The sequence below is a fragment of the Gambusia affinis genome, linkage group LG05 (genome assembly GCF_019740435.1).
Source record: "Gambusia affinis linkage group LG05, SWU_Gaff_1.0, whole genome shotgun sequence".
Classification (NCBI taxonomy): Eukaryota; Metazoa; Chordata; class Actinopteri; order Cyprinodontiformes; family Poeciliidae; genus Gambusia; species Gambusia affinis.
This window is the reverse complement of record NC_057872.1, coordinates 24,512,945-24,531,333: the sequence shown is the minus strand read 5'-3', so window position 1 is coordinate 24,531,333 and position 18,389 is coordinate 24,512,945. Positions and strand designations below refer to the sequence as shown.

General features: G+C 38.7%; 1 protein-coding gene across 9 annotated transcripts in view; it reads left to right on the top strand.

The window, feature by feature from the left end:
* Positions 1 to 18,389, top strand: part of cadm4 (cell adhesion molecule 4) — a 224,087-nt gene that overhangs the window by 151,360 nt on the left and 54,338 nt on the right. Inside the window, exon 1 of one of the 9 annotated variants that reach the window (XM_044117996.1) lies at positions 12,144 to 14,257. The exons of the other annotated variants lie outside the window; for them this stretch is intronic. Coding sequence (XP_043973931.1) covers positions 14,155 to 14,257 — 103 coding nt within the window. The 5' untranslated portion in view covers positions 12,144 to 14,154. Of the gene's footprint in view, positions 1 to 12,143; positions 14,258 to 18,389 lie in introns of those variants that run through there. 9 annotated transcript variants of the gene reach the window in all.

Sequence of the window (18,389 nt, the reverse complement as noted above, 5' to 3'; positions counted from 1 at the left end):
TAAAATTAAGTGCATTTACATATTTAGATGAGCGCTTCTAGTCACCCTGTCTAATTATTTCATCTCCATTTTTCATTTGCACGCCGTTTGATCCAAAGGCGGCGGGCCGTGAGGAAAGTTTCTCTTCCTCCCTCCTTGCTATGACTTTATCGCGTTCATTCACACCCCTCTCTCTCTCTGCGTCTGACTCTCCACCTCTCGCGGGCGGCTTTCGTTATCCGGGTCATTACCATACACTTTTTGTCCATTCGCACTTGTTCTTCCTCTCTCCCTCACCCCCACCCCTCCCTGCGCCTGCATTCTTTCACTATGTTTTATGCATACGAGGATACTGCCCTACTTATGTCCAGAAAATGTGTGTGTGTTTGAGACTTTGTGTAAAAGTTCAGGACTAATGCCCTTTCTAACACATGTTTTATGCATTGTGTTGCTTGGGCAAAGACACGATGGGTGCCTGTCAGTGCCCAGCATGTGTGTGTGTCTGAATAATCTCACCTACAACCACAATCTTAACATTAGCTTGAGGCTATCTGGTTGCAGCCCTTTAGCACTGATTTCCCCCCTTTTCTTCAATCCTTTTTCCACAGTAAATATATCTGGCTTTCTCCTCTTCCTTGGAGCTGTTCATCACTTTCTGCATCACCTTGTCTTCATTACTTCTGCTAGCTTCTATAAAGCTCTTCCTTCTTCTACCAGAGTACTATTAGAGAACAGCGTACGTATATGTGTGATTATCTATTGTACATAAACCACCTTATTAGAAATAGCTGGCAGAAAATTGGGCATGCTGGGCGGAATTGCATATTTCTGTTCAAGTGTTTAGATACGGTCTGTGCATGAATGCATGCATGCACTCAGGTGCGTCCACTGGCATAAAAGGTTGTTATGTGCTTTAGGTGTTAATTGGCTGAGGAGCTTCATTAATATTCTCCTTGCGAGGCTGCTCGTCAGGAGCAGAGCCGGCAAACTGATGAGTGTGTGATTTTCCTCCAGAGAGAGAGGGAGAGAAAGTGATAGAATGAGACAAAGAAGCAGAAAGAGTAAAAGGAGTGACTCTGACGCAGAGAGACTCTTTAAGGTCAGAAGTGAGAGAAGAGGGGGCAAGAAAAGGTTTGGAATTAAATGCAACAAAGGCAGTGAGCGTTAGCGGGTTTGGGGTGGGGGGCAATCGAGGAAGACAGAAAGGGATGAAGGTAGGGAGGGAGAGAGAGAGATGTGATAAAAAGCCATAAAGGGTTCCATTGAGTCACTGGGTGAAAGGAAAGATTATATCATGCAAGGGTGAAATTACTCCATTGTTAGGCATTTGTGGATTGGCGTAATGGGGGCAAGGCAGTTGGCAAGGCTCCCTCCAGCAAGGTGGCCCGTTGCTACTCAATTCTAATCAACCACCTTATGCCACGACAGCAACCTGCTTCTAGCTACACAGACTCACTGCAGTGTACTGACCATCCCCCCTGCAGAGGCCGGATGGTCATTTTTGAGCCTTTAATGGCTCATTTTTGAGCCATTAAAGGCTTTGGCTTTAACAGGCTGGCGTGGCCTTGAATATCACATCACATAGCTACAGCTGGCGGTCTCTACCAGATTAGCACATCTGGAGGTTGAAGTTCAGTCAGGTGAGCTTTGGCTGGAATCTTATGGATTGGTTGACTATTGGATGGCAAAGGCCCCTACATATTTGATTGTACTTCCCTCCGCAGAGGTCCAGGCAGACTCGGTGTGAATTTAAAGCAGAGATCCGCCGGACACGTCCGTGCAAAAGTAAACCCTTACGATGCATTCTATGTATGACTTAGAAACTTGGTTGGCAGGAAATGGTGGTCATATTGTTATTTATGTGACACTGATTTGATGAAGTTGAGAGTCAGCCCATCTAGTCACAAGGATGCACATCAGCCAGACTATTACTTTGAGCTGCTCTAAGTGTGTGGTTGGTGACCTGCTGGAGAAGAACCTGGGTTAAGGCCACAACTAACTCCTGCTATTCATTTGGACTGTGGAAAATGAAGGAATTTGTCATGAGAAATGTAGGAAATCGGTCCACTCAAATATGAAACTTAAATTTTCAGTGGATAGTGTGTGCAGAGTCCATCCAGCTCACAGAATAAACAGTGTTAACTTTTTATCGCACATAGTGTTTTGCTTGCAGACATTAATCTGACTGTAGAAACTGAAATAAGACAAGTACGTTTTGTGCTGCTGGTGATTTCTACAGTTCATTCAGTTGTGCCATATTTTCAAGATGATTGATTTAGAGTGCTTCTTGAGCATTTGCTTTATAACATAATCCTGCTTTAAACTTTTTCATAACTTTATCCCTGACCTGTCTGCTGTGCTCATTTGTCTTCATGATGCTCTTTGTTCACTGTTCTCTAACAAATCTCTAAGGTTTTCACAGAGATATCAGTGCTACCGACTGATGGATTCTTTTTCCAATTCGTTGACTTCCAAAGGCAATTTGTTGACTAGGATTTTATTTAGGGTGTCAGTTTAATGGTCCCTGAATACAAATGCATTTCAAACTTCAGATTTAGATTTGCAATTAATTTTAATATGTTTGAAAACCATATGTCTTTTTTGAATCCATTTTAAAATTATTTAATACTTTTGTTTGTTTTTGCCTGTCACGTAAAACTTCAACATCACCGTCTTTGGTTTTTATGTGATAACATGTGGAAAAAACTTCTCTGTGTTGAATACTTTTGCAAGACGCTGTATAAGCGAGCAATAAGGGCCGAGACAGGAGCTGGCACGCGCATCTGGCACACTGACAACTATTAGTCGGGCTCACATCAGGGAACAAAACAAAATTGCACTCCGGCGACAGAAAAATGTTAGCACATGCGCCGGGAAGGGAAAGAAGACAGAGACTGACACGTGCACAGCGGCAGAGAAAACAGTGAGCAGAGAGTTGCAGCCTGTCACTGGGAGGTGTGATGCCGCATGGATAATGAGTGTAACTCCCAGCAGGTAGCAGTGTTGTATGTGGCTCTCGGTGCACACAGACACACTCGTTAGGAAGCTTCAACAGTGCGTTCTCAACTTGGCAGGTAACACTGTTTGCATTTATCTTACTGAGTAAGAGATGGCTGAGTTTAGCATTCAGTTGCATCACAACAGGGGGGCAGGGCGGGGCGCGGGCGGGAGGACTTGCATGGCGATGCATAAAATATGCCTGTAATGCATTCTCTTACTCAAACCAAATATCTATTTTTCTTTTTTTCTTTTTTTTTACAGAGCAGCCAGGAAAACAGCAAGAGCCCAGAGCAGCAAGTGTCATGTCTGTGTTAAAACCTTACCGCCTTGATGGCCTGTAAAGTCTAACACCTTATGTCCAGCAGCTCTCTTTATCTGAGCAAATGAGAAAAAACTGCAGTTATCTGGATTCCTGCTGTAGCTTTCCTCAATGCAAGTGTTACAGCTATTATTCGCACTGGCGTGAGCTGTCGCCTTCTCTGAAGCATTTTTCTCACATACAATAACCGGTGCGACTGCTGTGGTAACTTCTCACAAGTGCACCTCTTGTTTTGTCTGTTCAAACTAAGAGGTAGCTCGCATTAAAATAGTCTGTGGTGGCTTTCTTGACAGTTTATGTTTTCTTTTTCTTTCAGATAGAACATTTCTTGGAATATCGCAACTACTTTTTAAACTATAGTTTGAATATTGATTTTTTCTTTTGCAGTTTACAGTTGTTATTTAAACCTGGTAAAGTTTTCAGTAGATTTCATATTTAATTTTGGTTTCAACTCAGTGGAAGAGTTTAAGTACTATGCATTAAAAGTGCATATACCATAGCTGCTTTTTAAATGTTTGGTTATGTTGTGGATCAATATGTTGTTGAATGATTTTTATTTTAAATCCCTTGCTATTTTAAGGAGTTCTTAATCATGCACACTTCATAAGGTTCACAGCATCACAGGTTAACCACCGTATCTAACTGTGGGCATTACAGTCAGAAACAGTAATGCTGTATTTAACAGCCACATGGTGAAAAACTTGAAGTCCCTGAAGAGTTTCACAAATGTCACATTTAAGTTTCTAATGGTGCTACAACCTTTCAAACAACTAGTTGTTCACCAGCAGCTCATCGTGACCTTGTACATAGTGATTATTATGAGTCCATTCCAGGCCAGACCATGAGTGCTGATAGAAATTAACTTCTACATCACTTCATGGAACAGGAATTCATGGCTTATAAGCTTATATAGCTGTTCAATTTCAATTAGAGCTGTTAAAGCCGTTCACTTCCAATTAGCTTAAAAAGGTAAAGTATAATTCTGCTGTGCTTATTTTATAGGAATTTTAAGGTGTGACAGTAGTTGTCGCCTCAGTGGTTCCAATGAAAACAATTATTTCTTAAGAGGGCTCTTCTTTTTTCCATGCTGAATAAGTCAGTCAAATTAAAACTTTGATTTTTCCACAGTTATTGTACTCCTGCAAAAAAAATAAAATCTTTTATTTTATGGCTTTCGCACGTCTGTTTTATATGTTCCCAAACGCATGGGCGGTGTTATAACAACATAATGGAATGCATTAATTTTATTGCTCAAAATTAAATCTACTTGCTCAGATTTTTCTTTGATGTTATTCACCTACAACTGACAGTATATGGAGCAAGTTTAAGAATCCTTAGTGGTAACACATGTGTCAGATGTCCAACTTTTTTAGACAGTCCTCAGGCACTCATAACACAGCTGGCTTCATGTGGAGAGCAGATCAGCTCAAAGGAGGTCTGATTTGTATGACAAATCTTTTAACTTATTCACTACCTGACTGTAAGAAGCCAAATGCTTCAATCTGATTCAACAATGTTTTTTGGCAGAATTTTTAAACAGGAAAGTTAAAAGAATCATCTCATGTTTTAAGCACAAACCTACTTTATGTACTGGGTTTCTATTATAAAGTAAAGCTATAAATCTTGGCTTATACCTCATCTTTTGATGAGACTGATTCTAAGCATTTATGCATGCAAGTTTATGCTTCTCAATGTTTTGCTTGCTGTTATGCTACAATGTGTTCAGTGATATTTTCCGTAAAATACCTACATTTATTTAGATCTGTTTTAAATTAAAAAAAATAAAAAGAATGTTTAGGCTGAGGTGTTTCTTTAATTATCCAACATACTTGCAGTTTTGGTTCTAGTATCTGTGTCATTTAACTGTGGCTTCTCCAGTCCACAAAACAAATGTAGTAGCTAGTAAATTTGAAGCAGAGTAATGCAGGGTATAATTAAGTGCACCCAATTATTTTTCCATCAGTAAATACTACAAATCATCCTATTCCACTTAGTGATGTGCATTATGTGTTCCAGTTAAACTATATGTGAACTGCTCCTCTCTGGTTCTCACTGACCAGCCAGTTGTTTTGTTCATTCACCGTAATTTCCAAACTAAAAGCTTCTTTCAAACGCTTTGAACACTGTCATGCAGCTAATATACGTTTTTTCACCAACATGTTTCAAAAGGCTGAACTGCTGTGCAATGAAGAGGGAAAAACAAGGTAAAAGTGCATTGAGATTGATATAAATGAGAGACTGAGGAAGGGTGATGAAGTCTGCAGGATATAATCAGAAGGTACGCAAAAATTCTGGTAACCGTGATACGCATGGCACGCCAAAACATTGCAGCTAATCCACACAACGCGGCACACATACATATATGCTTATATAGTCTATTTGTTAAAAATTCACTAAATAATAAAAACGAAAAACAAAAATACCTTTTTGTAGTTAACTCTCCTGCCAGTTGCTGGGTTCAGGTCCTGAGTTCGGTAGGTGAAGTGATAAGATTTGCTTAATTATTTCTCTCTTTTTTCAATGTGATTTAATTGGTTAAAAATCTAAAAGTTTGTTGGCTCAATTTTAGTTAGCTTCACCACACAGTCACATTTAGCTAATGGAAAAAGCGCTAGCTGGCAAATAAAGAAAAGTAAATAACTTTTTTATAATTGGTTAGTTTTTTGTTAGTGACATAAGCAGATGAAAGTACAAGATGTTTTATCTGTTTATAAGCTTTTACCCCCCACAGTTTTTTAATGAAGTGGAATGCTCAACAGGGCTGCACAGTGGCGCAGTTGGTAGAGCTGTTGCCTTGCAGCAAGAAGGTCCTGGGTTCGATTCCCGGCCGGGGATCTTTCTGCATGGAGTTTGCATGTTCTCCCTGTGCATGCGTGGGTTATCTCCTGGTTCTCCGGCTACCTCCCACAGTCCAAAACATGACTGTCAGGTTAATTGGTTTCTCTAAATTCTCCCTAGGTGTGAGTGTGTGTGTGAATGGTTGTTTGTCTTGTATGTCTTTGTGTTGCCCTGCGACAGACTGGCGACCTGTCCAGGGTGTACCCCGCCTCTCGCCCGGGACGCAGCTGGAGATAGGCACCAGCAACCCTTCCGACCCCATTTAGGGAAGAAGGGTGTAACGAAAATGGATGGATGGATGGATGGATGGATGGAATGCTCAACAGTCAAGAAATTATGGTAGAACTTGATGTAAAACCACAGAAAACATCTATTGTTGCGTTGCAGATTTTAAGGTTGCATAAAGATAATTTATATAATTTGTACTACCGAAAGAATTTTAAGTAAATAATAATTATCTGCTCTCAATAACATTGACATGTTCAGTTTGAGTATTTTTATATATTCTTTTATGTATGCACATTTGATAATCAAAATCACATTACATTCTAAAAAACTCTAATCTCCAAAATACTTTTAAGTGCAAGACGTTTTTGGATATTTTTGCCATATAATTATCCACCTTCATCAATATTTTCACTGAAATCTTTTGAATTTGATTTTATTTAGAGGAATATTTTCTAAATTATTACTCTGTTATGAAGAGATAGAAGTAGAGTAACACTCCACTCCTATCTCTATATAGCCATCAGAGTGTTAAATTAGACTAAAGAAAAACATTTCATTCTACAGCACTAAGTTTTAGCTAGCACTGTCATGTATGCTAGTACCAGTCATCAACATCATTCTTCATCTTCACTTACTGCTGACTGGTGTTTCTTAGCTAAAATGCTTCCTCAACTTTGTGCCTGGCTGGAGAAGAATAAGTACTGCATACAGTTGTTTCTTTTACTGCATACAGTTGTTTCATTCCTTTTAGATGAAACAACTAAAAGGAATTCTGAGACGTTCATGTTTTTTCCCCCTAGCCTTATAAACTCTTTGGATAGGGTCCTATTCTGTTTGCCAAAATCATATTTCAGTCTTAAAATAATATATTGAGATTTAAGTTTGTATGTACAAATATATGTATTCACCCAATGTCACACTTTTGTACATGCATTTTCATCCATCCTTGGGATTTCAGAGGCATTGAATTAAATCCTGATATCTGTTTTGTATTCTTATTAGCCTGTCATGAGGAGAGCAATATTGACATTTGCCAGAGTCCTTCGCTGTCAACAAGCTGTGAAAATAAAGGAAATCAAAACCGTGTAATCCTGAATTGTGTGAAGTAAGAAAGGAGGTGTCACTCGAAACCACCTCAATGATAGGGATGTATTGATCCCTTTGCCCAGGAGCAAGAGGTTAGCTCGAGTTGTACCTTTGGAAAATGCAGTCCCTGATGGCGTCCATAGATCGTGAAACTGTTGCTTTTCTAATTAGTGTGTTCATAACTGAGTTGGATTACCCTGTGAATTGCTCTAGGCTTGCTATTAAACCCAACTCTGCAACATAAACTTGAAGACAGGCAAATGAGTGTGGGAGAAGAGCAGGGAAAAGTTGGGAGAACAGTTGCAAAATCTTCAAAGAAACTAGTAAAAACTATATATTCCTTCTGATCAAAATAAGAGAAATAGGTAGATTTTTTTTGTTCATTTAATATGTAATATTGTTTTGTTGTGAGCAGTAAGTACCTTAGCAACAGCAAAAAGCAATGCAACTGCAGTTTGGAGAGACAGATTAGATTTCAGCGCTCACGAGCAATCAAAGTGGGCCCTGTTCCATAGCAGACTGCTACCTTATTTAAACTCAAATGATCTAATGAAACTGCAGAAAATATTATTTTTATGAGTCACTTCTCCGGTTTGACTAGCCGTTAATCCCAACTTTTAGTGATTCTCCACGCTGAAGTTAGACTTTAAAGAACTGATCAACAGTAAAGCATTTATTTAAATTAGTGGTATATCAGTAAATTCAGCTCATAAGACAAGATGGTACACAAGTTTCACAGAACTTAGCAAAACGAGTAAAGGCTTTCCCAATCATCAACTGGGTTTTATAAAATCTTATGAATAGAGAACATTTCAGTTTGGGTTTGATTTGTCTGAGCATTTACATTTAGAATGAATGATGTACTAATACAGTTCAGAGTCTATTGTGTGTACAACCCAAAGAAAACACTTTTTATTGTTTAAAAAAAAATCTAAATTCTGATCTGCTAACTTCAGTTATTTGGCTGCAACAGTCTAATGCAATAATAACAATCAGAGTGTACAAATTGTTAGATTTTGTAAAGGTCTTGTTAGTCTAGGTAACACTGCTTTATTAAATTTTTTCACCAAGTTGTCATATTGCTAACACACACACACGCCCACACACCCCCCACAAAAAAACAAAACAAAAAAAAACAAATAAAAATGTGTTGTCTTGTCTTACCAAGCCAGTCTTGCTTTAATCAGGAAGTATTATCACATGTAAACATTGTGAGTTCTCCTCACATCTTACTTTTAATTTTCAGGGTCTTAAACCTCAGCTTCTTGTACATAGGAGCAAACAGGATTTGACATGTTTTTTTTTTCTTCTTTTTTTGGGTTTTCCAATTTCATCCTAGAAAATGAAATTCTCTTGGAAAAAGGGCAGAAGCAACCACTCACTGCACTTTTATTTGATTTTTTTTTTTTTTTTTTTTTTTTTTTTTTTTTACATTTCCACAGCCATAAAATCATAATAGATCCAGATGGCCCATATATGATTCTGGTCATAATAGGGTTGTAAAAATCACAGAAAACAAGCTTCCCTATCTCTGTTGTCTGTTGTGTTATGCAAAAAGTGTTTAAACCACATCTTGAAATTAAATAACAGTTGAATCAATGTGAACAGATATTTGTAAACCCCTTCTTTTAGCATTCTGTGCTGAAAGATATCTTTTCACACACCTAACCAAGTAATATTGTTGTCTAAGCTGTAGGGACGGAAGATGTGGTATTTAATCAAGACATTTTGTGATATTTTGTTTTGATAAAATGAACAGAAAATGTATCTTCCCAGTAGTATTTTTAGGCACCCGTATGGTTGTGACTGCATGTCACTGCAGTCTCAAACAACATTGTCCTCCCAAAAGTATACTTTTGTGTTTGGCTTCTTCAAGACACCAGCTACATGGTTTTCTAAAATTATTATTATTATGCTTCTCAAAGTAACCAGATTGAGTCACATTTTTAAATTGATTAATCTTTGCTTCTGCTCTTGCAGAACGAACAGTGGAGAAAATATCTAAAGTATCGACCTTGAGAATATTGTCTGTTTTGGGGGTTACTAATGTAGTTCTGTTTTGTTAGTTTTGTTGGACAACTTAACCAACAAGCAAACCAAACATACATTTCATATCAATAGATTTAGGTACAGATCTCTAGATATTTATATCTAAATATTTGTTCATATGGAGCATGTGAAGCTTGTTAATACTGGAGTTATTTAAGTATTTGTTCATAGTGCCAAGCATTGCAGTTACAACAGCAGATGCGTTGTAACTGCAATGCCTCTACCCACTTTGCACATCTGTACTGAAGTTTTGTCAAATTCTTTCCAAAAATAAAATAAGTTTGTGGTTGTTGGGAGACGAAATTAAAAAAATTCATACTTTTTTGCTGGGCGCAGTATTCATCCACCAAGAAACAAAAGTCAGATATTAAGACATATTTCTATGCTTTTACACGTCTGCATAAATCCCATCTTGCCTGTAGATGTACACTTATCCTGGAACACCCCCAGGGGGATGTTCATTTGATGTATTATTACTTCTCACAAACGCATGCCCTCTTTTCTCACTTTACCAGCTAATAAACCCTGAGGATTCACATCTACTCTAGCACATGTGCATATACACTCCCCACTTCCTGACAAACTCACCAACACATCACACATACACACATTCAAGCATGCTCCCAACCCACTTGCCCGCAACAACCTCAAGGGAGACATAAGAAATAAATTCAACACTTCCGCTAACCCAAGAAGCGCCTTAAGGACAAAGAGAAATTTAATCTTGGATAAGCCTCCCGATAGAATCTCTGCATTAGCCCTCTGCTGCTGGTTCACAGCTATCCCATCAACCCTTACCTCCCACACCTTGGCCCAATTCCCTCATATCTTTCCTCCGCCACATTGCTAGCTTCTTTTTCTTTTATTTCTCCCCAGTTTCTGCGCACAACTTCTTCTGTCTTTCCTCTCATTTCCGTAATCATCAGTTGCATTCTGTTCTTTCACCTTGCATCCATTCACCATGTCTCCTCATGCCTCAGCCTCCATCCCTCTGTCTACTCCCAGTTGTGCTACACATTGTATGGCTTCATATTTCTGTTCCACCGTCTTGTCGGGGTGCTTTAATACCATTGGTATTAAATGCCAGCACGACCTCCTCAGCATACTTAAGCAGGCATGGATCCATGTAAGGCTGTTTGAGTGCTTAATATTTTTAGCACGCTGCTGACTTAAGCCCCTTAAGTGCTTTGGCAACACTTATTCCACGGTGGCACCAATGAAGCCCATTAAAAATTTGATTTCGATGAGAAAGGAAGGCTGAAAGTAAAGAGAGGAAGGGGGTATCAGGAATCTTCCTGTGCTTTCACACACATTGCGAGAAAAAACAAATACACCCATCGGGGGGGCTGCCGACACTTGGGCTTTGCAGACACACCAATGCACACATACTTGTGCAATGATTTGCAATGTGTTTTCTTTCTGTCTGTAATTATGTTCGTTCTCGCTTTATAAAGCACTCTGCAATGACCCTATTTTGTTAAAAGCTGTTGATAAATGAATTTGACTTTATTTGACTTGATAATAGGGAACAGGGTGTTTCTGATTGAACTGGAGACAATGTTTGTAAATAACGCCTGCAGCAAATTAGAACACATAGTTTATGATCAACTGATTAAGGACAAGCAGAGGTGCTATGATAAAAGCAAAACCGTGTTGCTGTTCTTGGTTTACAGGATAATGAAAGTCAAAGACGAAGAGCCTGGTGTAGTTAACACCCGCTATTGGCTTGGTAATGCCAGTTTTATGGTCAATAGAAGTAATGATAGTACATGTGGGCATCAGCTTGAACAAAGGAATTGCATTATGCTTGATGTGTTAGTTCAAAATGTGCTGACAGACTGATTAGGCTCCTAATAAATTCTGGGTTCTAACAATAAAAGTTCAGGGCAGATTCCTTTCAATCGGGCATGTTAACATCAGCATAACTAATCGAACAAAATTACTAAACATAATTACATTGCTATGCAAAGATACTAATAACCCTTAAACTTTTCACATCTTGTTACATGGCAACCACAAACCTGAATACATTTAGTTGGAATTTTTTGTAAAACAGTATTACGTTATAGAAGTCTACTTTATTCGGATAATCTTGAATCTGTACTATGACATAATGTATGACAGTTATTACATTATTACTACTAGTATTACTACTTGTGGAAGACAATCTGAGCCCATGTTTTTTTTTTTCTGTTTTGGACACAAAACATGCAAACGTACAGCTCCCATCGCTCTGTAAAACCTGTAAAACTGTTCATTAAACATAAAGAGGCACTATGAGGTTTTTCTGTGACTCTGCATGGGTACATTAATGGGCAGCAGACAGTGAAAGAGGCAAACATTCAAACAAAAGTACACCCTGCTTTAGCCAACACTGGACAGTCAAGCACATTCACGTGCAGACACACTCCGCCACTGTTTTTCGACCTGAAAGACCCCCATTGTCAATGGCACCATCCCCAGATGCACATCTCGAATCTTCACAAACTTGAATTTTAAAATATGCAGACACTGATCCAACCCTGACAAAAGCACATTTTCTAAGCAGGGGGAGGGAAACCAATCTTATATAAACAAGCAGAGGAAAGTAAAGGGACAGATGGATGTGATTGCCGGCTTTCGCACTTTGGGATTTTAACAGACTTTGTAGATTACGGGGAATGAAAAGAAACAAAACAAGGACTCACTTTTGGGAACTAATAAGCTGCTGCGAGAAGGCAGACTGAAGGAGCAGGACTAAGAGAGGACGCGAGGACAGATAAACTAAAAACAAATTGAGGGATCAGTCTGAACACGTGAATGCATTTAGTTTCCATCTGTGCTCCACCAGGCCTCAGACTAGCCGTACACAAGCTGCTGGTTGCACACCAACTGAGAGCAATTTTCCCTGCGACAGCCAGTTGACCGATGAAGTAAGCACTGTGGAGAAGACTTCTGATGAGCCACTTTCTGCTTTGCCTGAGGTGTCGGGGCCATCGCCGTCAGAGCTCATCGTGTTTACAGCGGGACACAGAAAAAGGACGAGGCGTGTGTGTGTGTAGTGATATTAAAATGACACCCACACTTTATTCCACCAGATAGTGCTCAGCGAGGTGTGCGGTGCTGCTCGTCACGCTTTGTTTTACTCGCTTAAGGATACACTCACACACACACATCACGGAGCTGCACGCCTCACCAAAAGATCACATCAGGTTCTGATAATCAGAGGCGCTCTGCCACGACCTTAAACGCAGCAGGTTTCAGATCAGCGCCTGTAAGTAAGTGTGTGTCTGGATTCCAGCAAGCGGTTCTGTTGCAGCCGGTGGAGCAGGCTGCATAGGAAGTGTTAGAAAGGTCGATACTGCACGATCATGTAGGCTGATAACCTGTGATTAGTCTGAGAAGTGTAAATTACCATGAAAAATCACTCTCCATTCATGCTGCTGTGTGTACAAGGAAGTGTATTGATGAGACCCCAGCATCCAGTGAATAATGTTATGGACAAATGGCAAACAGAAATATCTGAAACTAAAGGAGCTTGCTGAAGCCTTTGTGAGTTGGCCATTCAACACAGACCAAGAACTTACAAGCTTAATCTTAAAAGTGCAGTACTTGACTTGAGGAGTTTTATTTAACTTTAGACATCTGTAAATGAGTTTTAGTGAGTGAGTTAGTCTCTCCAGAGCTCTGGTTGGCTTTGGGTATATAGCTCAGAAGAACATTGACTTCTGATACTTGATTTGCTGGGTGTGAAGCACAGAAACTTTCCTTCTTGATCCATTTGAATACGAGAATTGGCTTGAGGATTCAGTGTTGTAGCATATTGCTTCCAGCCTCAGAGATAAGTTGGACTTGCTTTGGAAGACAGTTTTGGGCTGTATCTAACTAAATTACATGGATTTTGATGTTTACAAGTATAGAGTAGTGTGGTTCTATGTTGACATGCAGATCGTTTGCTGGTGTGGTTAAGGGTTGGCTGATCACTAGAGCTCCTTTTCTTCAGAATATATGTTTCTCAAAGTGTAAAACTGTGGTATAGCATTGTTAATTAGGTTGTTGTTCATTCAGTCAGCTGCATAAGTGCATCTGTTTGGAAGGAGAGCACCATTGCCCTGTACTGCCATTTGAAGATTTAGCACAAGAAAAAAAACAACTTTCTATTTTTGGATTGCTTTCTCCCATTCGAAATGTGCATTTTTAGACATTTCCAGCTGTCTAAATGATTTCTTCCTATAGACTAGCACAAGTTGCTATAGTCTGCTGAGAAACGTTAACTCTATCTCTTGACCGTTTTTGATGTAGAATTTAAGAAACTCTGTGGTTACCCAGACCTCTTAGAAACTCGCCCTGTGTGTCCTTGCTACAAAAACAAGTTTCATTGCTTGTGCTCTGATAGAGGGTTCTTTCTTTAAGAGTTCTTTTATCTAAGTGTCGTTCCCAAACAACTTGTGTCTAACAGCACTGAAGTAAAAGCCGAGGTGCCTCGCACGTGTCTGCAGCATTGCAGTGGAGCACAAATCCAAGCGCATTAGTGCATGAGTGAGTGTGTGTTCAGAGCCGTATCTCTGTAGCAGTTCAGGCAGGGTTACAGAAGAGTCATTGATCAAATCTGCACAGCCACTCACACTTGCAGGCTCAGACATACACACAACACACATCTTCGACCTGAATACACAATGAGGCCTGTCCGGAGCTCTGGCCTTTGTTGCCTCCTCCCTGGATTTTTCTCGCTGACTCTGCACAGCCTCGTCCTGGTCCTGCTCTTACTCTTCATCACTCGTAAGTTCATGCAACACATTTACAGTTGTAGATTGAATGAGATGTGCTGTATTCAGCTCAGGCTTGTGAACCCAATTCCACCTTTTAGGGGGCTTGAGTTTATTTAATACAGAATTGCATTTTTTTTGTTTTGCACATTTGTCTTGATATTTAAGAACTTTATTCTTCACTTAAACAATATGAACCAGATTATGTGTCACCCCTCCTTGAGATAATAAAAAAAGTTAATACTTTGCTACAATAAAAATAATGTTGAGCAGTCCATCAGCCATCAGTTATCTAATAAATCTAATGATTAAACCTTTTACTTAAAATAATTGTTCTATTTTTTTTTTTTTTAATGGTTGGACATCTCCAAGCTACAATGATTCAAAATCACCTAGGCTGAAATTTAAAATATTCTTTACTTATGATAGCTCCCGATCGGTTACAAGGTGTCTTATTTAGTGTTGATATTATATATGTAAATACACACACACATAACAAAAACATAGAGTGATACTTTATAATTCACTCAAGGTGCAAACCGTTTCAAGGCAGAGACTGCTTTATGTCAGAGTTTTTTGAGAGTTTTTTGTTTGCTTCAACACTGTCAAGAAAATCATCAGGGCTTTGTGTCGTATGGTGACCATACAGAAAGGGCTCGACAGACACCTGTAGTGACCTTGCTTTGTACATTGTGCTGTCACCATGGATTTCTTTTTTTTTTTTTTTTCTTTTGTCTGTGTAATGCTGAAACACCTCTGGAATACAATATTGGAAAATTATTCAGTACACCCACATCCCAGTATTAGAGTATTATTTTTTTTATTATTATTTCAATAGCGTTTGAAGATATAATGCCATGGGGAAAAACGTTGCCTTAATGTTCATTGACTACTGTAGCATAAACAAGTTGATAACCAGATAAACCAGGCTGCCATGAACATTTCATCAAGAAAAGCAAACAAATTCCACTTGTTCCACGTTACGCTGTGTTGTGTTCCCTGGTGAGCACCAAGTTACTTCGGCATGCCAGATGCTTGAAAGTGAAAGCGAAACTAAACACCTAACTTCCTTTCCGATTAATTTTAGTAATACTTACCTGACCAGGTTGGGGGCACTAATAGAGTATTGAAATTTGATTTCCAGATGGTTAGAAATCCCCTAAACATAATTAGGTATCTTGTTTGATTATGCTGAAGACAGTGAATTCCACATTCTTAGTCTCAATACACTAATGTATCACATACAGATATACAGTATGTAATTATTTCTGCACATACCAGCACACTTGGGAAAATACAGAACATTTTTCTCAACTCTCTTCTCCCTCAGTTGTTTGCAACAGATGTTGCAAATCACTGCTTTAGTGGGCAACTAATAGATAGATTTTAGACTTTTATTTCAGACTCAATGTCTTACTGAAAAAAGTAACAAAATAGCAAACTACTGAATAAGTATCTTTGAGTTGGGGGAATTTGCACTAATGTGCTCCCATTGACAAGATAAGCCACTTTTTTGTGAGGGCAATTTCTGTTCATTTAAAGGAAACTCCTTACAGATGTAAGTTTAAATGCAGCAATTGAGTGTTTCTTTTATCTTTTAATGGAACTCTGTTGTGAATATGAGAGTGATTTTTGCAACATGATATTAAATTAGAATAGGAACAGTGCTAAGCACATGAAATATTTTATTGTAGAATCACATAAAGGCAGTTTTTGAATTGTTTAAAAGGATTTAATTAAATCAGAATTAGTAATGAATATTAAGACCTGGGAGGAGTTAATATAAAAGTATGACCTACTAGAACTATTTCATGTTACAGTGGCTGGACCAAAGGATCTAAATGTAAATTTAATCAAAATAATTAAGAGGAAGAGCTAGAGATTAAAAAAAAAGTGGTATAAATCTTTTTTATCAGATTATATCAGAGAAATCTAATCAAAAAAAGTTTGACTCTCAGGACAAACCAAAAGAAAAGGTGTTTAAATAAAGAGTGATGTGGAAAGGTAAAGCTTAACAGTCCAATATGTATCAACAGAGAAACTAATTGACACAAAGAACAAAAGTTTTGGTCAGATAGTGTTATGCAAGATTGGGAAGGGAGGGAGTGGCTGAAGGCGGAAAAAGAGAAAAAAGTGAGACAGAGATGGGGAACAGTGCATTCAGTGTGTGTATGGAATAAAGACAGAGATGGAGGGGATTGGTACAGAGATAAAACAAGACACAGGGCCTCAGAGAGAGTTGCATGGGGCCAAGAGATGAAGCAGAGTCATAAATTGATTGAACACAGGCTACAGAAAAGTCAGAGGTGGAGGGAGATTTCTATTAATGCATCTTTTTAATCCATAGGGGTGTTTTGGTTGTATTACTTCTGCTCAATGGAAAACTAGAGTAGCATTTTGCTGAAGTTTTAATTCATCTCCTCTTTTTCTTTTTTTTCTGCTGATGTTAAGGAGGGATTTTGGATTGGGTGACAATGAATGTTGGAGTACAAGAATAAAAAGGGGATTGTGTCTTGGCAGTCATCTTGGTTATGTAATTAATGCCAGTTGAGCATTTTCATTTGGGCTTCGAAATCATGCTGCTCACACACATTTAATAGATATTTGGTTTTAAACAGTATACACAGTATTTTCTCATAGACATCTTCCAATTATGTTTTACTAGCCTCTGGTTTATTTTTTTTTCTTTTAAATAGTGTTAAGACCAGCTCTTTTGGCCGCTGTGAATCTCTTGTGTCGTTGCAGATGTGTAATAGCCCTGTAAATTTCCTTTAAGCTGCTGTTCTGGTGTAGAGGGTATTGTGTGGCGGCTTTTGTCGCAGGATTGTTGGGGCTGTGACAGACGTCGACCATAAAATGCTGCAAAGTAGACTAGGCTAACCAGCTCTGTCCTGAAAGGAAAAGAAGGGGACAAAAAGGAAACCGAGCAGCCGATGGAAGAGAGGGTTGGGACAAGAGAGAAGCAAGGCGATTGCAATATGCCAAAGGGCAGATCAGACATAAAGATATGAAGGTCAAACTGAGAGATATGTGGAAATGAAGTGTCAAGATGCTAGACATTAAGGGTATATGTGATGAGAATAAGATAATTGATGATAGAGGAGAGTGAAATCTTAATGTGATTGTGAGAAAATTTACATTTAAAAATATAGGTGGAGTATAGTGCTGTTTTCAGGTTTAACAACAAATTTCATGGATGTTTTGGAGATTTTATGTGATTTACCAAAGAAAAATAGTGCATTTGTGTTCAGCCACCAATACTCTGACACCACCTGGATGAAAACCTTTCAACCATTTGTCTCTAGACGTCACCTAACTTAATGGTTCTGGACAATTGTTGAAACATGGACTGGTTTAATATCAGGCAGGATTTTCACATTATGGCCTTCAAGGTGTGGCAGATATACAAACTAAAATAAAATGATACGACTGGCATAAAAACCTGGGTATTTTTAAAATGTTGTAATAAATCCAATGTGTACTCGCAACTTTATTAGCAGTGTTGCCGTAACATCATGCCAACAACAAAACACGAGTAATAGCTCTGTTCTTTGATCACTATGACAGCATTTAAGCATGGCTTTAAAATAAGATGTACAACAAGAACAAACATAAAGGGCATAAAAAATACAACTCACCACAGTGCTGAATCAGTGGAATCTCTGTGCCTGTTTCTCTGTAACTAGACTGTCCCATCTAGGGCAGTTTAGAAGGCTTCATTGCCTCATTAGAAAGCCGGTTACCACATATTATGCAGAGCAGGCTTGGTGCATGGAAATCACCTGTCGCGATAACTTCGTATTTTAAGTAGGTCTCCAGGTATTGTCGGTTAAATGTAGCTTTCTTTTTCTTGGAAGTTGTTAGCTCTTCTTTTGTCTCCTTAATGGACCTTTTTCCCTTTGCAAAGAAAATTTCCAGAGAGATTTGTTTTTTACTCATTTTGGTGGCTTGTTGGGGTGTTTTAGTGGCTATGAATTGTGGCGACACAGAGAGGTTGAATGCTGTCCGATTAGATGAGACCAAAAGTGAACATTTTACTGGCATGCAAAAGCTATGTGTGGTGGAAAACAAGCACCCTGATTTTCTGTAATGGGAAGAATGTCCCTGCATAGAAGATTGGACAGAAATGCTTGTCACCAGATCTG